This window comes from Crocodylus porosus, unplaced genomic scaffold (genome assembly GCF_001723895.1).
Source record: "Crocodylus porosus isolate Cpor-Errol unplaced genomic scaffold, CroPor_comp1, whole genome shotgun sequence".
Taxonomy (NCBI): Eukaryota; Metazoa; Chordata; order Crocodylia; family Crocodylidae; genus Crocodylus; species Crocodylus porosus.
In genome coordinates, this window is record NW_017728906.1 from 197,065,277 (window position 1) to 197,087,138 (window position 21,862).

The 21,862-nt window shown below is 48.7% G+C and overlaps 1 protein-coding gene across 1 annotated transcript; it reads left to right on the forward strand.

The window, feature by feature from the left end:
- Window positions 1–682: 682 nt before the first annotated feature.
- Window positions 683–21,744, forward strand: CLNS1A (chloride nucleotide-sensitive channel 1A). The gene is made up of 7 exons (XM_019530438.1): window positions 683–848; window positions 2,475–2,611; window positions 9,744–9,857; window positions 12,455–12,565; window positions 14,239–14,412; window positions 15,972–16,051; window positions 21,141–21,744. The coding sequence occupies exons 1-6, from the start codon at window positions 730–732 to the stop codon at window positions 16,037–16,039; spliced, it is 723 nt and encodes a 240-aa protein (XP_019385983.1). The 5' UTR covers window positions 683–729; the 3' UTR covers window positions 16,040–16,051; window positions 21,141–21,744.
- Window positions 21,745–21,862: the final 118 nt, after the last annotated feature.

The following is a 21,862-nucleotide window of genomic DNA, read 5'->3' on the forward strand; positions in this document are numbered from 1 at the left end:
CTGCGGGGCTGCTCTGCCTGGGGTCACAGCCACCCAGGCGGGGGCTCGGCCTGGGCGTGCTCTACCCTGGGGCGGTCAGCGCAGGCACGCGCAGCTGAGCAGGGACAACCAGCACCCACAGGTCCTGCCTGGCACCGGGGACTGTTGCCATGGATAGCACCACCACTGGGGTTGGAGGGGCTGTTGCCATGGCTACAGCCAGCTTTCACCCACTGGGGTTGGAGGGGCTGTTGCCATGGAGACTCCCAACTGTCACCCACTGGGGTTGGAGGGGCTGTTGGCATGGATACTCCCAGCTGTCACCTACTGGGGGTGGAGGGGCTGTTGTCACAGATATTGTCACCCACTGGGGATGAAGGGGGTGTTGCTATGGATACTGTCAGCTGTCACCCACCGGGGTTGGATGTGTGGGGGTAGGGCCACTGCCCCCTGCCGGGGGGGGCGGGGCCTGCACTGCGGTGACCCGCGCGGCACGTGACGGGAGGGACAGGTTTCATTGGCTGGCAAAGGGAGCTTGGACTTAGCGTTCGCGACGGCGTCACGTGACAGGCCTGCAACCGGAGCTGGGACTTCAACGTTCCCCCTTCCCGGCTTGACCATAGAGTAGCGGCTCCGGGGGCCAGCGCGCCGCCTTCTTTCTCTATGGTGGAGGGCGGGGAGGAGCGGCGGTTCCGCTTCCGGGCCGGGCGGGTTCCGCTTCCGGCAGGGGTGGGACGGGACAGGGTGGCCATGAGCTTTCTGAAGCGGTTCTCGCCGCCAGCCGAGGGCGTCCGGCACCAGCAGCCCCACACCGAGGCCGTGCTGGGCGGCCGCGCCCTGGGCTCCGGCACCCTCTACATCGCCGAGAGGTGCGGCTGGGCCGGGGGCTCCGCGGGGCTGCCCAGGCCCACCTCCAGCCCGAGGGGGTGGGGGGTGGTGAGAAGGCCTCAGGGAGACGATCCGGAGTCCCAACGGGCTGCGCCTGCCGCTGCTCCCAAACCTCGGGTGGACCAAGAATCAAGGGGGGAGGTGGCCTATAAACAGGGGAGCGGGGTCTTAGACCCGTGGGAGTTGCCTTACCTGCCCCTTGCGCGGCTCAGGTGAGCGACATCGGTCGCCAGCCCTGCCTTGCCCCAAATCATGAGATGCAATTTTTTTTAAGTATGTGTGTGGGGGGGAGTTATTTGTGGGGGGTGGGGTTCTGCACCTGTCTCCCTTGCCCCGGAGCTCAGCCATGTGATGCTGTTGCCACCCACTGCACGGGCAGGGGATGTAGGGCATGCTGGCCATGCAGCACAATCCCCGCCTGTCCAGCAGCAGGAGGCTCACTGGGACTGTGGGGTAAAGGCAGCAGGGCGCAAAGCCCCAGCCCGCAGTGGGCAGCCTGCTTGTGCCTCCCCTGTACCTCTGGACAACGCGCTCTGGCTCTGGGGCCCCATTCACCCCGCCCCACTCCCTCACCATGGGGGGCCTCCATCTGCTCCTTTCCCTCCACCTACCAGCTGGGAAAATCCAGAGATCTGAGGGTTGGATCTGGGGATTGCAAGTCAGTTATTTTGGCTTTGAAATCCCGAGTCTCGGGATGGTTTTGTGGTAGTTGGCAATAGTGCTGTTAGGTAGCTGCAGGAGGCTCGGGTTTGGGCCTCCTGTATGTCATGCAGCCCTGTGTGGCATCGTTTCTTTGCCAGCAGAGAGCTCTTGGCAGTAGGAAAAATCTTGGTGACATGTTGCTGGCTGAGAAGCCGGCCGGTCCTGGAGTCCTCAGTGAAGGAGAGATGGGATGAGGTTTGTTGTGGAGTGACCTCTTGTGCTGGGTTCCTGATTAGCATTGCGATTGCCGCTCTGTTGGTGGGATGGAGCTGCGGCTCAAACAGTGAGTGCTGTCAACCCACACAGGGTCCAGTTGTGGCCTGTCTTTTTCTTTCAATAGACTTTTGTCTGCGGCTCATACAAGTTGTTCTCACTGCTTCCTCCCCACTCTGTTCTAATGTACTGCAAGGCTGTTTCCAGAGCTGTTTACAGGCCACGGATAGAAGGAGGCAGTGTATGCACCAGTTGCATTATCGGAGATCTGCATTGTGGGAGAACCAGGTGCTGCTGAATCCAAGTACAGAGCTGCCTGCTTGGAGAAGTGTGGGGAAAAGAGCTCGCTGGGCAGAAGTAGGAAAGCAGTTGCAGAACTGGGGAAGCAGGATCATTGTAGCTATGTCTGACCTGGAATTTATCAACGGCACCCAAGAGTTGTGTGTGTTTAGGTCAAGAAGTGACCTGCACATTGAGCTGAAACTTGTCCTAGAGGAAAAAGTGGCTTTGGTCATGTTTAGCTTCAGGTAGAAAGTCCTGTTAGCACAGAGATGGAGCCTTGGCTTAGCAGTGACTGGGTGAATGCCATTCACACGTATGTCCTGGAGGTGTGGCTGACTTGGGTGTTGTCTGCGAGATGTCACGGCTTTCCTGAGTTCCTGATTTGCTTTTTATTTATTTTTTTCCCTTAGTCGCCTGTCATGGTTTGATAACTCTGGCCTGGGCTTCTCCTTGGACTATCCCACCATAAGCTTGCATGCTGTCTCCAGGGACCTCACTGCATATCCATGGGAGCATTTGTATGTTATGGTGAATGCCAAGTTCGAAGGTATAGTATGCCTGCAACGTGTCCCTCTGGTAACTTGTCACTTGAACGGTCAGTTCTGAATCCCAAGCTCCCCACTGTTCATAAGTGCCAATCCTTGCCCAGAATTTCTCATTTCAAACAGCATATCCTAGGGCCTCTGCTCTTTCTCTTGGGACCTCAGCTGAGTGCTGGTATTAGGACCGTTCTACCATTGCACTTGCTGTCCTGCTTTTGGGCAAGTTAAACTGTCCCACAGGAGTACATTCCTGTCAAATGTCACTTTTCACCCCTCTGCTCTCTTGAACCTCCTTAAACATTTCTGTTTAGCCACAGTTTCCTTTAGATTCTTGTGCTCCCTTCCCATGCTCCATGCATTGCTTTACACTTCTCTGGTCCACTCATGTAGCATCTCATGAAAGGGTGTTCACATGCCTGCCAATAGAGAGCAGACAGGAAACCTCTGTCCCATGCTCATGGAATGTTTATTTCACATGAGCAACTTCCATAACAGTTACTTATATTTTGAGGCTTGTTGAATCTTTAAAGGTTTCCTACAACAGACTTTTTTTTTTTTAAAGAGGCTTTTGCCATTTCTTTATTGTTCACGGTTTGGACATAAATTTGCAGGACTTATTTTTTTTTTTAATTACTTTTTAAAATCTTTTTATAAATATCAGGTTTGTTATATCTGTTCTGGACGACTTCTTAGGGGAGCACATGTGGAGTGAAATGTAGTGCCTCAGCTGTAGAGCACGAGTGCTAAATCTTTATTAAAGACCTCTTTTCTCTGTAATTCTAATCAGTGATTTATGCTAAGCAGATATTAAAGCCAACTAAAAGCTATGATTTAAATAGACTGACTTGAAAATCTTTCCACCTCCCTAGCACTGTCAGCTGCTTCAGTTTTCAGACTCTTAACCCTTCTCATGTAGTAATTCTGCTGGTAATAATAATAATACAAAAATCAAAGAATCATAGAAAATTAGGGTTGGAAAGGACCTCAGAAGGTCATCTAATCCAACCCCTTGCTCAAGGCAGGACCATCCCCAACTAGATCATCCCAGCCAAGGCTTTATCTAGCCAGGTCTTAAAAACCACCTCTCTCGGTAACTTGTTCCAATGCTTCACTACCCTCTTGGTGCGGGAGGTTTTCCTAATATCTAACCTAAACTTCCCTTGCTGCAACTTGAGACCATTACTCCTTGTTCTGTCATCTGCCACCACTGAGAACAGTCTGGCTCCATTCTCTTTCGAACCCCACTTCAGGTAGTTGAAGGCTGCTGTTAAATCCCCCTCAGTCTTTTCTTTTGCAAACTAAATAAGCCCAGTTCCCTCCACCTCTCCTCAGAAGTCATGCGCCCCAGCCCCTGAACCATTTTCATTGCCCTGTGCTGGACTTCACAATTTGTCCACATCCTTTCTGTAGTGGGGGGCCCAAAACTGGACCCAGTACTCCAGATGTGGCCTCACCAGTGCCGAGTAGAGGGGAAGAATCACTTCCTTTTGTTATTAGGCTATTTTACCAGCAGAACAATAAGGAAAAAAAAAAAGCCAGCAGCATACTTGGCTGTATTAACAGGTGTATCACTTTTAAATTGAGAGAAGGAATTCTTCCACTCTATTCAGCATTGGTGACCCTTAGCTAGAGTGTTATGTCTGGTTTTGGGCCCTGCACTTCAAGAAATATGTGAATAAATAAATGAGAGAGCATCCAGTGTAGATGAACAAAAGAGAATAGGTCTGTGTGACTTACGAGAAAAGTTTGGAAGAACTGTGGCTGTTTAATCTGGAGAAGAGAAGACCTGGGGAGTGGGGGATGTTGTTAAGTCTTCAGATACTTGACAGGTGGTTAAAAAGAGGACACAGAGAGACTTTTTTATGGCTGTAGAGGAAAAGGCAAGAAATACTGGTCCTAAATTGCAGCAAGAGAAATTTAGGTTGGATATTAGGAAGAACCTTCTGATGGGAACACATTGCCTCAAGTTGTTGTGGAGCCTCCTTCATTACAAGTTTTTAATTGCAGATTTGCCAAGCTTTTGGCAGGAATAATTTACACAGGGCCGATCCTTCCCTGAGCAGGGGATTGGACTGGTGACTTCCTGCAGTTCCTTCTAGGCCTGTTTTTCTCCTATGCTGTCGGTGTTTTGGGGCAAAGGCTTCAGTGGGGTCTTTATACACCTTACGCAAATAAGTGTATGTGATTATATATTTTTGTCAATTTCCTTTTAAAGTCTTTAAAAAAAAAAAAAAGCTTCCTTAAGGGAGAGTTTGACTGACACGATCATAGATGTGTATGGCAAACAAGGTGGGAACAGGGGAGCTCAGGAGTTAAAAAATCAAATTGTCTGAGCTTTGCTGTTGTCTTGGATGCATTTTGAGGAGCTGTTTGCTTGCTAAAGCAGATGGAACCATTGAGGCTAGTTCAGAGTTCGAAGCAGCATTTTGGGTAGAAATGTATAGCTTGTATCTCTTTTTTTACCCCCGTTTCTGAATGCATCATTTGAATGATGCTTCTCCCAAAACTGTGTATCTAGACTGGAGTGAACGCAGTTTGCAACCTTACTGAATTTAAATATCTAAGTAATGTTTTGCTATAAGAACGCAGAGCTGTTCCTGCCATGGGAGATTCCATACAGTAGGACTTTGTGACAGCCTCATTTTCTGTACAGGCTTGGCCTACAATAAATCTTTTGCAGTCTCTGGGTATGATTAGTTTTCAAGTCTACTGTGGCCTTTATCATAGGTCTGTGCAGTATTCAAGCCACTTGCCTCAAACCACATCTCTGCAATTGTTACAGGAATCTCCATGATTCATGCAGTGGGATTGGGCAGGGCCCTCAGTGTTCTTTCCCTGAAGGCTTTTGTCACTCTTCCAAGTCAGCTGCATGTGCCTGGGAGTTGTTGCTTTCTGTGAAGGATGATCTTGAGATTAATGCCTTCAAGAAAATCAAACTGGGCCCAGCAGCAGATGGTTGTGTCCAGTGATGTCAGTCTAAAGAGCCTTGGGCAGCCTCCTTGAGTGCTCTGCTTTCAGAGCTGGCAGCTGGTTCCCTCTTGGCTGGGCATCACTCAGCATTGCTTCCAGTTCCTGGCCTCCGATACAAAGCACTCTTCATGGAAGCAGATGCCTAGTGGGCTTGTTTCCATAAATCTTTAGAAAATCTGTTGATGTGTTTCCCAGATTTTGGGTTCAGTCTCTGTAGCAACAAGGCTCCACAGCATGGGCATCTTCCTCCTTGATTCCAGCAGTAGCAAAAGTGCATCAGGCTTTGCTGCTTAGTTAGCAGCCATGAAGCACTTCCTTCCCCATCTTTGAGACTCATCATGTTTCCTGCCCACCTTTCCATCATGTGTGGTCTGCCTGGCACAGGGAGTGGAGAGATCAGAAACTGAACAGGGTTCTCTATTGTGGCATGACTGAGCATGGCAGAGAGGCAAACACTGCAGCAAGGCCCTGTACTGTCCATCTAGTCCAGTATGTCGTGTTTCACAGTGGCAGAGTGGATGCTGAAACAGAGTGGATGACATGACCAGGGTATTTTTCCATTGTTTCTTTCTCACTTGCAGCCTCCAGCATTTAAGCTGTAGGACAGTGGTTCCCAAGCTCTGACAGATTGCCTACCACCAATTTAAAACCATACAGCCATAAGTACCACTAGCAAATTTTTCATACACATAAGTGACAGGCTGTGCATTAAAACAACATGAAAACTTTTAGTGATCATAAAACATTTTTTCATCAGTTACGGTAGCCATATAAAACAATTAAAATAAAATGAAAAATATTGCAGTTAGTAGCACAATTAAAAAAAATTGTCGCAATTAATGGCAATTTAATCACACAGCTAAAAACACAAAATTATTCAGGTACTTTGTATGGTTGGGGGGGTAGAGATGGGGTTTGTGTGGGGGTGAATTTTTGAAGATGTGGAGGGCTGTGGGTGTGGGGTTTGGTGCCTGGAGGGGGGTCCCCACATGCCTTGGCAGGATGTGGGGTACTGTGGGTCAGGAGTGAGGGGCAGCAGCAGGGCTGACGAGGCTGTAGCTGGGAGTGACAGATAGACATGCAGATATACAGCACCCAGCAGGTAAGTTTGTGGAGGGGTTGGGGTGGGGGGAAAGGGAAGAGGTGGTGGGGAAGATTGAGGCTCCCATGCTGAGGGAGGGAATGGGGCAGGGCTGTGGTGAATGGGGCCCCAGGGCCACAGTGAGTTGTGGGACGGAGGCACGGGAGGCTTGTCCTGGGGTGCTGGGGGTGCTGCAGCTCCCAGCCGTTGCATGCACCCCCAGGAAGGCATGGGGGGCACATGCCCCCTGGATTTGTGCATGGAGCAGAGTTGGGCTACCCCTGTAGGCTGTGGCTTTGTGCCCTGCTGCCGTTGTCTCGGGAGCCACGCGCAATGCCATGTGCCTTCCGTGCAGAGACTATGCCATGTTTCCTGCCTGCCTGGTGGTAGGAGGCCCATGGTGTTGCGTGCAGCTCTGGAGGGAACGGCAGTGGAGCACAGAGTGCAGCGGGCAGCCTGCTTTTCCCCAGGGGTTTCTCCCCTTGGGCTGGCCCACCCTGTCCCCACAGCAGGAGCAGCACAAAAGGACATGGCCTCTCCCACTGCCCAGGCCCTTCCTGGGGCAGCCTAGGCCTTTCGGGGGGTGGGGGTGGGGGGCTCCTGTTGCTGTGTGCACCCCCAGGGAGGCACATGTCCCCCAGATTTGTGCGAAGGGCGGAGGCAGGCTGCCCACTGAATACTGGGCTCTGCACCCTGCTGCTGCTGCCTTTGGAGCCATGTGCAATGCCATGTGCCTTCTGCTGCCAGGCTGGCAGGAGATGCAGCATAGTGTGCAGAAGGCGTATGGCATGATGTGCAGCTTGAGGCAACAGCAGTGGGGCGCAGAGCCCAGCAAGCAGCTGTCTCCCGTGTGCACAAATTATGTGTCCCCCCAGGGTGTGTGCAGTGGCGGGAGTTGTCGTCCCCCTGTCCCCTCCCCTCCCCACCACGTTCCTGGACGAGCTCCCATGGGCTCCGACTATCCCGTGACCCACCCCAGCGCCCCATTCACCCCAGCCCCTCTCCCTACCTCTGCCCCACTAACCCACTCAGTGTGGAGGCCTCGATCTGTGCCCCCCCCTTCCCTCTCCCATGCCCCTTCTCCCCCAGCACACTTAGCTGCTGGCCTTGTGGCTTGGTGTCTGTGTGTGTGCACACCCCTCCCCATGGCCTTCCATGTACCAGTCAGGTAGTTTGCATATCACTGGTGGTACATGTACTTTAGTTTGGGAACCGCTGGTCTAGATGACTTTCTGAGGTTCCTTCCAGCTCTAATTTTCTATGTTTCTTTGATTCTGGAAATAGGGATTCATTATTTACTCTCTCAATACAAGAACTCAGAGTCACCAGATGAAGCGAGTAGGTAGTCAGTTTAAAGCTAACACAAGGATGTTCTTTTTTAAACAGTGTGTCATTAAAGTGTGGAACTTGTTGCTGCCTGACACAAAAAGGGATTGGACAAATTCTTGGAGGAAAGGGGCATCAGTAGCTGTTGAGCAGGGGAACTAGGGATACAGCCTCTGGATAAGAATTTCCTAGACCAGCGGTTCCCAGACTGTGGTATGCAGATAACCTGAGTGGTATTCAGAAGGCTGGGGGGAGGGGCACAGACACCCAGCCACAGCCTGCTGCAGGCGGCCAGGAATACAGCCCAGCCGCACGTGGAGCGGTGCCCAGCAGGTGTGTTGTAGGCAAGGGCTGCCCAGTGGTGGAAGGCACATGGCGTCGCGTGCAGCTCCCAGGGCAACAGCAGTGAGGCGCAGGTCCCAGGATGTAGTGGCAGCCATCTCCGCTCCAAACATAAATCTGGGGGGCAGGCGGCCCATGTGCCTACCCCAGGGTGTGCAATGGTGGGAGCCTCCCCTCACCCCTGGAAAGGCCCAGTTTGTCCTAGGAAGGGCCGTGGTGGGTGGGGTTGCCCAGTGGCACCCAAGGTGGGGCCTGGCTGGTCCCGCACAGCTCTGCAAGGGAACACTGCCTGACCGAGACAGGATGCCAGGTTTGGTGGCAGCTTTTTGGCTCCTGCCTCGGCCTCCTTGCATGCTGGGTACAGTGCGAGTGGGGCAAAGTTGCTCCTGCTGCAAGGGTCTGGCCACAGGAACTCCTGGGAACAGCCACTGCAACTGCCCCAGTCTGCATAGCCTTGCCCACTCACAGCAAGGGGCTGGGGCTGGGACAAGCAGTGCGCAGTTCCCAGATGGCTTGGCACTGAGCGTTGCCTGCGACGGCTATTCCCAGAGCCCAGGTAGTCCCTGCTGCGGCCTGGGGAGCTCTGCCCCGCTTGTGCTGCCCATGGAGGCTGAGCCAGGACTCCCCCAAGCCCGGCTTCCTGCCCCGGCCAGGCAGCTTTTCTTCGCAGGGAGGGCAGCTGCGCCCTGTGCCCATGGAGCTGCACAGCCTGGGCTGGGCCCCACCTCCCATGCTGCAGAGCACCTACACTATCCCTGCTCTCCACCTGGCCCCCGCTTTCCGGCTGCCGCCTTCCCAAGGGCCTGGCAGGGCCAGCCTATCTGCTGCTTCCCCACACTGCCCTCCTTCCTTCCCTGTCTTCTCCTTTCTCATCACACCATACTTAACAAAAAAGAATATACAAGAACAAAGGTAGCATATGAGGTTTTACTTTTTGTCACCAGGCTTAGAATTTTTAGAAAACCTGGTTATTTACTTTAAAAAAAAGAAGCAACATTTATGATGATTAACTGTATTAATATGCAGTGGGTCCCTCCGTGTACCCCCACCCCAGTTTTTTTGTGTGTGTGCGCCAGCACTCTGGCACCTTACAGGGTACACATTGTGGGGGTTTTTTTTGATACTTCAGCCAAAAATGTTGCTTACCCTGGTTTATACTGTCTGGTTTCCAATTTACAATTGTTTTATGTGGCTACTGTCACTGATAAAACAATGTTTTATGATTACTAAAGGTTTTGATGTTGTTTTAATACATGGTCTGTTTCCTATGTATATGAAAAATTTGCTGGTGGTACTTAAGGCTGAATCATTTTAAATTGGTCTGTCAGAGTTTGAGAACCGCTACCCTAAAAGATAAAAAACCCCAGAATTTGGAGAAATCATAAGCAGCCTTCTCATAAATGCTTTTCTCCTTGAAGAGGAAGAGCCAAAAGAAGATCCCATGGCCGAAGGGGAAGAGGAGGAGGATGACAGCGATGATGATGTTGAACCCATTGCCGAATTCAGATTTGTTCCCAGCGACAAATCAGCCTGTAAGTGAAAGGGTGAAATACTTGTGCTGCTTCTGCCACGTGGGGGGCTCAAAGTGCTTTCTGAAAGCTGAGTAAAGTCTCTATCCCTATGAGGTAGGGACATGCTACATACGAGGCTTGGGGCCTAGAGTGGGCAAATGCCTTGACTCTACAGCTCTAGTCTAAGTGCGAGATTTCCATCTCCCTAGAGCAGTGGTCCTGAACCTTGCTTTCCTTCCTTACTTGGAAAATGCCAGTTTAGTTTTCACTGGCTTTTTGATTACAGAAAGACACCAGAGCCATTCTTCTGTCAAAAAGACCTTAGAAAGCCTGCAACCAGTCTGAATGGGTTGGGCACTATTGATTCATATTTGAAAACTGGATTTATCTTGCAAATTGTGTGTTTGCACACCTAATGGTGCTAATATGATGCTGCACCCCACAGCAGTTTTAAAAGGATCTTGGGGTACCCTGGTAGGGAATCACTGCCCCAGAAATAGTGACATAGACTGTGCTAATGTTTTGTCAGTCCCTGTGTCCCAGTTAAAGCTGGGATCTGCTGGGCAGCTAGTTCTCCCTGTGGACTCTACATAAGTGTTGCAACATGTACCTGAATGTCATTCTCAAGAATATCCAGGCTCTTTACCTGCATGCTTATGATTTAATTAATTTAGACTGCCATTGGATTTGTATCATAGGTATGTTTAATGATAGACTCATTATCCTGACTAATATAATTGTCCACATTGTTACTTCTTTAAGAAGGCAGCAGTTGGCCAGACCTCTGGTCTCTCCAGGCTGGTGCCTTGCCTCTTAACAGTGCTTAGTGTAAGATGCCTCAGAATAGTGCAAGAAACCCCCAGTAGATAGTCTTCGAATAAATTGCTCCCTAAAAGAAGCATCTGCTTAACTGCTGTCACCTAATAAAATAAGCACTGTATCTTAGTGGGTAGAGCAGTTGGAGCTGGTATCAGTTCCTAGCTCAGCAACCAGCCTAATGAGTAACCTTGGGCAAGTCACTTCACCCTTCTTGGCTTCAGTTTCTCCACCAGTAAAAAGGGAACAGGAATACTGACCTCCTTTGTAAAATGCTTTAAGGCCACTGGTGGCAAGAGGTGTATAAAAAGCTGGGTTGTGGTGTTCATGGTCAGATCTTTGTCCTGGATCATTAGATTTTGTGTCCCCTTTAAAATCTTGTTATTTAGTGTATTAGTGCATGTTGATTACCCAGAGAGATAGCTCAGCCCTGTGTTTCTCTTCCTTGGATGTTGATCTCATCTTCTGTCAGTGAGTTCTACAGGCTACACCTGCAGTATTCTCAAAAACTCCTTGTCAGACTTAAATTAGCCACATGGGGAGTTTTTAATTAGAGCTTTTCAATTGTACTCACTGTTAGTTTGCTCTTGTAAAGCATGTAAGTACCCACTTTAGTTATTCAGAACGATTTTATTGAATTGTTACATCCTTTTCATCTATCTTCTCTCTAAATTCAAGAATTTTCAATTACCCTCACACAGAAATCTCCCAGGTCTTTGATAATGTTGTTGACCCTCTCTGACCCTCTTTTGGCTCCCCTGTCTCCTGTGATATGACCAGATCCAGGCACAGTATTCCCATTGAAGGAGTGTCCTTGGTTAATAGAAAGGTCTTATCCTGTTATCTCATTCTGTGCGTGTCCCAGAACTGTTTTTGCTGCATCGTGGGTTGATGTTTGCTGAGAGGAGAAAAGCAGGTTTTTTTCTTGCCCATTTATTTCCTGTTAGAACCATCAGTGTTCATGAGCAGTGAAATGATAGCAGATACTTGCCTATTCTAGCTTTCTTACGGGTCTTGGACAGTCTTCATAGCCATCTTTGGTTTTGCATAAAGGAAGTGTTACCACCTCCCTTCCAGATTGCACAGTTAACGCCTGACCATTTGTTCCAACTCCATTTTGTGTCCCAGTGGCTTCTAATCCAGGGCACAGGCTTTCTGTCGTCCTGTGATTTTTTTTTAAGGCCCTGAGTTGATTTTAAAGAGGCTGTTGCCTAAAAAAGATTACTTAAATTGCCTTCAAATTTATAATCTTAGATTAGAGTGTGTGGACAAATGTCCTTTTTAGCTATTTTAGATAGAGGTGGGGAGCTTCCACTCGGCTGCACTGGTAAGCTGTTATGATCTGTGTGATTATACATCTCTGATCCAGTAGTGGATGAGGCAGGGTTAGAGTGGTTTAGCTGCACTTCTATCACTACAGAACCATGCACAGGTAACAGTTGCATGGTGCCAGCCAATTTTAATATAATTTGATAGTGATACAGTTAAGTCTGTCCATACCCATGGCACAGTCTTAGGGATTGCATAGTTCACTGGCTCTGATGAAGGAGCGTCTTCACCCTCTGAGCTCTTCTCCCATCCCAGGAGTTCTTGGCTGTTGCCATGGTGGATTTAAGTGGTGAGAGGTTTTTGATGTTCTAAGCACCTCCGCAACTCCTGTGTATGCAACTGGCCCCCCCTCCTTTCACAGAGGCAGGTATTTAGTGCCTGATTAAGACGAGCACCTTTTTCACATCCCTGCTGTGGTCTGTAGACCTATTTGGGCCGCTTGCCCACAAAAGAACTGTGTTTTGTTTATCCAGTGGAAACCATGTTCTCAGCCATGTGTGAGTGCCAAGCCCTGCACCCGGACCCGGAGGATGAAGATTCGGACAATGATTATGAAGGGGATGAGTACGATGTGGAGGCTCATGGTTAGTGATGTTTTTTTTTTATTAAATGCATGCTGCCTCCTGTACCCTTGCTGCCTCTCTTTACAGCTGTTCTCCAGCTAAGCATTACGTCCTGAGTATGCAAGTGTGTGCAAGCATTTGTCAAAAATCTCCTTTTCTGTGGTTGGTACCACTCTGAGTTCTTAAAGCTGAAGCATTGTATGTTTGCTGAGTAGAAGCACACAAAAAAGCAAAAAATCAGTAGCCAGACTGTGGAGGGCTACCTACCCAGCAAAAAAAAAAAAATCCTAGTGCAGCCTTGCTGTATTCCCCAAACAACCGAGACACTGATCACAGCTGTCTCTGTGCCATCAACATGTTGCAAATGTGAATTTAACACCTAGACCACTTTACCCAAACTTTATGTAACTATATTGTATTGTTGGCTGAGGCAGCACCTCACCTTCCCTGATGGTTTCTCAGCAGCCTCTCCAGCTTGATCCACCCAGCCACTCTCCTTTTGCTACAGGCTGCTCCTGCTTCCAGGTATGTGTTTTGCTGGAGAAAAGGGCAGTAAAAGTTTGTTGCTCTAGGCCAGCAGTCTCCAAACTTTTTTGATCGTGCACCCCTATCAGTAAAAAATTGTTGAGCACGCACCCCCAATATATGTATATTTAAACAGAAGTTCCAATATTTTCTTCCCGCACCCCAGTGGATCATCTTGTGCACCCCCTGGGGTGCACGCCCCCCACTTTGGAGACCACTGCGCTAGGCAACAACTGCCTGGTTGGCTGTGGTTTCTAGCCCTTTGTGAAAGAGTCCAGACCTTTGGAAAGGTCGCAGTTTCAGGAAACCACTGCATAACCATGCTTAACTTTAAGCATGTGAATGGTGCCACTTGGCATCTTGTATAGAAATGTCAGTAAAGGGAACTATTTCTGGAGCAGGCATATTGGCTTTTTTGTAGTTAAAGAAATGTCCTCCTGGAGATGGAAGGCAACTTGCTTTTTTCCTCCTCCCTAAAACAGGAGAAATAGTTTCCTGCCTATTCCGTATAGCTTCCAGCAGCAGTTGATTAGAGACCATGCAGATGGGACCAGCTATAATTAAGGTTACGTGTATTTTTTTTCACTATGAAACACTGTTCTTTGCCCAGCTATGGTGAACAGCATGAGCCAGGAACCTGTCTTAGCTAAGTTTTTCCTGCATATTCAATCCAAAACAGTTCAGCGGTTTTATAACAAGGTTTGGGAGGACGTAGTAAGTGATCACATAATTGTAGACTATCAGAATACATGCACACAAAGGGGCCAAATTGTTTGCACAGACAAATCTGCATTCTAGTATTTCCCAGCTTGAGTATTTGACTTGGCAATATTGTAAGTTAGCTAATGTTGTTTTCTGCCTTAATGTTGATGGAATGTTGATGAGAAATCATTGATGCTTGTAAGCATCTTTAAATGACAGTGCAAAATTTTCATTAAAGTATTTAAAAGCCATTTTAGATGGTGTGCGTTTTGTCCCAAAGTTGTCTTGTCATAAAGTTTGGTTACAAGAAGTGCTACTGAAACCATCTCATTTTTATTCTGATTTGCTTAAAAATATCTTACTGGGCTTTAAAAGATATTCTCAGGGCCTGATCTGGGAATATCTAAAAATTTGCTTAGTATTGTAGGCACTTGCTAAAAATTAAATTTTTTTTTTTTTTTTTGCAGAACTGGGACAAGGTGACATCCCCACCTTCTACACATATGAGGAAGGATTGTCTCACTTGACTGCAGAGGGCCAAGCTACCTTGGAGAGACTGGAGGGCATGTTGGCCCAGTCTGTGAGCAGCCAGTACAACATGGCGGGAGTGAGAACAGAGGATTCTGTAAGAGAGGTAGAAGGTGAGTCTTGGCCTGTTCCTTGTAAGCTGCATGTTAAGACATCCTGATCTTTGGTTACATCGTTATTGGTAGCAGTAACCATGGGGAAAGTGACTCATGGCCAGGCCGATGGAACATATGTGCTTTGGGAATACAAAGCAGGTTTTGCTCAAACAGCAGATAATGATGTTAAGATAAACTACCCATGTGTCTAAATGTTTCCATTATTTAAAATACGTGATCGCTGTTCTGAGCTTTACAAATTGTGGATTGTCAAACTGGAGAAACATAGTGGAGCAAAGGAAGAAGAAGAGAAGCTTTGTGCTGTTAAAAAGCGCTCCCATTTATATTTAAAAGTGCAGGAACTTTGCTTTCCCTTGGGTCAAAAATTAATACAGCATCTGATTATAGACTTGCACTAGTGGAGCTCATATTTTTAGAAGTCTAAGTATACATTTAGACAGTACAGGATCTCCCATAAAATAATCTGCCAAATATTGACCTTTTAATACCCTTTTCCCATCTTAGCAATGTAGTCCCTCGGTACATGTGAAGAGCTGCACTAACCAGTGCACCTACTTTATTTTAGCTTCAACTCTGAATTTTATCTCGCTGTTTAGGTCAGGGGAGGGCAATGATTTCAGGCAGAGGGCCGCTTACTGAGTTTTGGCTAGCTATCGAGGGCCACATGACAGGCAGCCAGGGGCAGATAAATATGAATTTTTAAAATTTCTTAGGGGCCCTGCGGTCCAGACTGAATGGCCTGGCAGGCTGCATCCAGCCTGTGGGCTGCATTTTGCCCACCCCTGGTTTAGGTTGTGTGTTCTGGGCTTGGAGATTAAATGCTGTGGTGTAGGATCTGTTTATGTATTGTCATTTGCTTTCATGAAGTCTTTCTTCATTGCAGAGTAGAGTCTTGACTTCTTAACCCTGTATTCTGGGTGTGGGGAATATGATTTTCAACTAACTATCCAACTTGAGCCTGCGCTGAGCAGTTTTTGTAGCCTTCCTGCTTCTGATTGGCTGTGGCATGTTGTTCATACATCAAAGTTTTTGCTCAGTTCAGAGTGAATGGATCATCAGATTTCTTTTCCTGATATTTCCTGGTGGTCTGCAGCCCAAGGGATAAGTCCTGACTTATAATTGATGGCAGCTATGAATGATTAGTGGTTCCCAAAACATGCTCTGATTTAGAGTCTAACTCAGGCTACACTCAGCTTACGTGTTTTTTCTGATCCTGAGTTCAGCTGCATTGCAGGGGTTTGAACCCCAATTTGAGCCAAATAAATGTTCACGTTCTCCACAAATATTTGCAAGGGGGGGGGGAGTAGAAACTGCAGCTTAACAATATTGCCTTTCTGTGGTATGAAACTTAGTGATTTAATATTGTCTGATGTTCTGTAAAGGCTTGTTATTAGCCCACAGTGAAATGGATCTGGGCATCTGCAGGTTCTCAGTTGGGCACAAGAGCTTTGTATTTTCTGCATTACTGACCTGTTGCCGGCAGAGGGCACTGCCTATCTTTGTGTCATGTGTTCTGTTTGTGAGGGCTTCAATATTTTGTTGCTTTTCTCTCCCAGATGGGATGGAGGTGGATATAGCACCAACAGTTGCAGGGCAATTTGAAGATGCAGAAGTTGATCACTGAGGACACACTGCTGTAAGCTTAAAATTTAGTTCTTTCTACCTTCAATGCAAGGCATTTCAGATGTGCAAGACCTTTTTGCCTTATGAGCTGGCTGAATCGAGAATTGCCTGTAAGCCTCTGCCTTAAATTGTTCTTTGAAATTCCATGGAAGGTTTTGTGGGTAAACCTGGAATTTTGTTGCGTCAGTAAGTCTTATGTGACACTTTGAAAAGCATTTCTAATTGTGTATCTTAAATTTCTGCACATTTGATAAGCCAGGGGAGAGCAATTATTTGGGCCCAAGGGCCACATAGGGAGTATTGAGCTTTCGCAAGCTGGGTCAGCACCCCTCCCGTCCCCTCCCCCCCCCCAACATCTCACCGAAACTCCCTATGGGACTGTGGGTGGGCGGGAAGCAGTGTTCAGGACCAGGAGGGGTGGGTGAGGCTGGGATCATGGGGCCAGGTTGCAGGGCGGTTGCAGCAGCTCCCAGGCTGCTCCCTACAAGCCCTTGCCCTATCGGGTTTGATGTGGGGTGTGGGGAAGGCTCCCTGGGTGCTAGGTCCCTGAAGCCTGCCGTGGGAGAGGGGAGAAGTGGGGGGTGCGTGCAGCAGAGCTAGCCTGGGATGTGCAGTCTGTGGCACTCTGCATAAGGCTTGAGCCCTATGTGCTCATGTTGGGGCAGCCTGTACCATGCTCCCACTGGAGCTATTCTGCTCCCTCCACCTCCAGCGGCAGCTCCTACCCTTGCTGCGGTGCAGCAGGTGGATTCTGGTGGGGCTATTCCCAGTGTAGCTGCAGCTGGCTGGGTGCTGCTCTGCTTACCCTGCCTCCAGCAGTGGCTCCTGCTTCTGCCCCTGCCGTGCCACGTCACTCATAGATTTCATAGACATTAGGGTTGGGACTTTGCAAGATCATCTGGTCCAGCCCCCTGACCAATGGGCAGGAAGTCAGCAGGGGTCAGATCACCCCAGCAGGCAGGCAGTTTTGGTGGAAGGTGGCTGAGAGCTGGAGCCCTGCGCACTGGGGCAGGAGCCACCCAGCTGAAGCTGCCCACCCACTCGCCTGGAGCAGCACGATGCAGTGTGGTAGAGGCAAGATCAGGAGCAGGAGCCACTGCTGGAAGGGGGAAGGGAGCAGAGCAGCATCTGGCTGCAGCTGTACCAGAAAAAGCCCCACCAGAAGCTGTACACACTTGCTGCGGGCACTGGTGGGAGCCCGGTGGGAGCTGCCCCAGTACAAGTGGAGGGGCGTGGCCGCATCTGGAGCACCATGGGGTTAGTCCACAGGCCATATTTTGTCCACCCCCGTGTTAAGCTGTGGAACAAGCTACCGTGTAGTACTCCAGTCTTTTCATCACTGATCAGTTTAAATTAGTGTCTTATTTGGGTCCTGACCTTATCTGCTTCATCAAAACCTTTTGATAGATCTGGATCGTAGGGTGGATTGCCCAATTCCACATCCTCTCTTGGAAGTTATCAAGATACCGAGGCCACTTCTGGAAAGCTACCACCTTCAGTATCCATTATTTCCTCTCTTCAGTGTAGACGATTTGGCAAACATTCAAGGTGCTTCTCTCATTTTCTTAAACGAGTGTTATGTGGAGCAGCAGTGACCAAAGTCTTCCCTTAGTGTTAGACACTCGTGACATCTGCATCTTATAGTTTCATAGTAGCTAGGGTCAGGAGGGACCTGAACAGATCGTCTAGCCTGACCCCCTGCCGCAAGCAGGAATGAATGCTGGGTTCACAAGACCCCAGACAGGTGATCATCCAACCTCCTCTTGAATTTGCCCGAGGTAGGGGCGAGGACCACTTCCCTGGGAAGTTGGTTCCAGATTTTGGCCACCCTAGCTGTAAAATATTGCCTTCTGATTGCTAACCTAAACCTATTCTCCATCAGCTTATTACCATTGTTTCTTGTCACCCCAAGTGGTGCTGGGGAGAAAAGGGCTCTATTTATTTGCTGTTGATCTCCCCTGATGAGTTTGTAAGCAGCCACCAGGTCCCCCCTCAGCCTCCTCTTGCCGAGGCTGAACAGGTTCAGGTCCCTCAGTCTCTCCTCGTAGGGCCTGCTTTGCTGCCCCCTCACCAAGCGGGTGGCCCTCCTCTGAACCCGTTCCAGGCTGGCCACATCCCTTTTGAAGTGCGGTGCCCAGTACTGGATGCAGTACTCCAGCTGCGACCGGACCAGTGTCGCATAGAGGGGGAGCATCGCCTCTCTGGACTGACTTGAGATGCACCTTTGGATGCATGACAAGGTATGGCTGGCCTTGCTGGCTGCGGTCTGGCATTGGCAGCTCATGTTCATCTTGTAGTCAATAATGACTCCAAAATCCCTTTCCACCTCTGCTTTCAAGGAGTGAGCTTATCCAGACTTGGGTTTTCTTGATGGTGGTAATGTCAGTGCAGCCATGCCACTTTCTACAGAACATTACAGCCAAATTGTCATGTTGTGAGCACAAGCAGAGTAAGGGTGGGCTGGGGACTTGGATTTCACCTGGGAACACTGAGGCGCTAGAGCAGTGCTTCCCAAACTTTTCCTTAGCATGACCCCACTTCCTCAGCATCGCTTCTCACTCCTGGGTGCAGGGAGGCTGCAAGTTAGGTTTCCCAACCCACAGCCCCCTGGTCCTGCTGGTGCCCCTCACTCCCAATTTGCTGCCCCCCACTCTCCTCACATGCCCCAGGGCCCAGCTCCCTGCCCCCCACCCACCGCAGCAGTACCTGAGCCCCAGCTGCTGCAGGATGCAGCAACTGCTGAGGCTGGAGTGCAGACCCTGCCTCTCTGCCTGTCCCCTCCCCTGCTGGCAGCAAGGCCTGTGGGCAGGAGGGAGGCTGCAGACTGCCCGCTGCAGGCTTGGGGCTCCCCACCCTGCTGCCCTTCCCCCAGGCCTGTCCAGCCCAGCTGCTGGGACCTGGCGCAGGAGAGGGTGGCACGATGATGTGCTGCTGCTGCTGTGACCCCATTTAGGGTTGTGATCACAGTTTGGGACCTGCTGCACTAGAGGAAATAGTATTTATAACTTTGCTGATGCAGCATCAGGCTAACCAACTTTCCTATCCTGTCATTGCAATAGCAGTGCCACTGTCTTTGGCTGCTTTTACCTGTGGCACGTTCTAGGGTGTTCTTGGGGTTTCTGGTTTTGTACCTTGTAGCTGTGTGTGAGGGTTTAAAGTGACGATTAGGGAAACTCTTGGGGTAAAACGTTGCCTGCAAAGGCAGGAGACCGATCTTGTGATCTTCTGAAGGTGGTGTCCTGTCTTCCAGACTTGGCTCTTTCTCAGACTGCACAGTGTTACGCTACAGGAGTTCAGCGGACGGTGGTATCCTCTATCAACCTGCGTTGCTGGGCAGTTATCCACCACTGAAATGGAGCAGTTGGTTAAAATAATTCCAGCCTGACTCAGGGTGTGGCCGCATGTACATGTCGAGCCATTTCAAAAGGGGAACAGCTGCTATGTAGGTATAGGCTTGGCAGAATTGGATTAAAAAAATACTTTTGGTGGATAATATCAGCATTTCTTTTGACTTTTATCAATTTTAAATTTTCAAAATTGTGCAAAATTAGGGATGTGGGAGGCAGACAATTTATTAACGATAAATGTAACCACTGCAGGACTGTTGCCAGCTGAGCGGTAGAGCTGTGGTCAGTCCTGGCTCTGCTCACCCACAGCTCCCTTCTCTACTCTGTCACTTCCCCTTCCTCTGTTCCCAGTCCCCTGGGGTTTCTGGGAGTTGCATCCAAACTACAGTCAGCATGGTTCTGTAGGACCATCATTTTTTCTTACTTACCATCTATAAATTTTGATTATCGATGAAAAATAGAAATATTTTTTTGTCAGTTGTGTGAGGTGAAATCGATGTTTATCAGTGTTTACTGATGAATCAAATCCTGCCAAGCCTATATTGTGGACGAGCTGGGTTTGATGCAAATACAGCAGAATTACTCCAGCTTTAACCCTGCTTCGTCCTGGGTTAGTCTGAACAGTTTTGCTGCATTTTCCTGGCTTGTCCGGGTCTGACAATTAACAACTGCTGCACTTTTGAAACCTTTCCCTCCTGAGGCAGCTCCAAATGTATGTCCCCCCACACCCTATGATGTCTCTCTGTGAAACAGAGGAAGAGCCTTTGGTCAGGGGCATCTGATTGGGTTAACTTGAGCAAGTCAGACTCTCGCAGTTTTAAAAGCTGCAAGCACATGGCAAGGTCCCTCAGGGCAGTTTAACCAGGCCCAGGAGTGGCACGTCTGCTGGTGGAGGAATCTGGACTGAATCTGTCACACTTCAAATGCCTTTCAGCGCAGAGCCTGCTGGTGATGGGGGGAAGCCATGGTATCACTTCCCCTCCCCCATCCTCAGGTTTATGCCTGCAGCTTTCTCTGTCCCCGTGTGTCCAGAACGTTTGGGATGAAAGAACTTTGCTTATGTCGCTCCTGCGGTGACACAGTTTAAATGAGTTCAACCCAGAAAGTCCTACAGTAAATGTGAATAATTGCAAAATCCAGGTGTTTGTCTTTTTACTTCATTGTCTCTGCTGATCCCCCTGCTGACAAGTTTGTAGTGCACAGATTGCCAAATAAAGGAGCATGTTGTAATCTTCAGAGTGTACTGTGAAGCAGATCAGTCTAAGTTTAAATCTTCAGTTTCAGGAACTTTTGTGAACAGACTGAATCCGCAGGAACGCTTCACTTCAATATTCCTGGAGGGAGCAATGACCCACCCTCGTGTGAAATTAATGCTGTGTTACTGCTCATTACACAAACAAGACGTGACAGTTGCCTGAAGCTTTTGTGAAGAACAGATTTTTGTTCATGTCAAATCATGTGGGTTCACATTTTTGTTCGTTTGTATTAAGCTGGCTGGTCCTGGGTCTTGTGCATGCGCACACATATCCTGTGTTGATTTTAAAGCAGGTGTGTACGCGGGGCCTGGATTTCAGACCTGTCGAGCACCTGGAGCTCTGCTCACCGGGACTGGTTGGTGTTCAGCCCCAACAAGCCTTGAGAGTCCATTGTTATCCCAGGCTGCTGCTAGCAACTGTTGAAGGGGTTTTTTGAAAAGCTAAATAACCTTATTCTTCAAGGCTAATGTATCTAAATGTGATGCCTTGTATTTTTCAGATTCCTCTAGTGCCACTTCCAGAGCAAGTTGAAGGCGCTGCAGTGACTATCAGAAATTAACCCTTCTGTATTAATGACCTAAGCATGGACGTCTAGGTCTGTAAATGCTTTTATAGATGTGCTTTAAAACAGGGTTTGACATTTGTGACCACTGTGGGTTTATTTAAAGGATAAAACAATAAAACCTCTTGCATTTAACACCTGAAAGGGGCTAATCATGGCTTGTTTCTAGGAAGCCTTTGTAGAAATTCTAGGAATTAAGAGATAAAATTGTAATTAGAACAGAATTCTAGATTGTCCTAGAATTTTTCCATATTTTTGTACCTGTTCAGTGAGTCAGCCACAGATGATAGAAACAGAAACGTTACAAGATTGGTGAAGAGAAGTAAGGTCAGGTGAGGCTGCAAAGCAAACTAAATTTAAAGCCCTGCAAAACTGACTTTATCTGTTCAGTACTCGTGTGCTGTCATTTCTTTAATGACAGTCCAGGGGTGGGAGGAGAGACTGGGATGCAATCCATGAAGTCAGGAGATGAGCTTTGTTTTCTGTCTTTGTCATAAATGTTTAACAAGCTTGTTAAATAAACTTAGACTTTTGTATCTCACAGTCCAGCCTGGTTTTTCCAGCCTCCATTCACTGTCCTCAGAAGACGTGTCTTGCTGTTCTGGGCTCTGCTTGGGCACGGTGTTAGGGTCTGTCATAGTTTCATAGTAGCTAGAGTC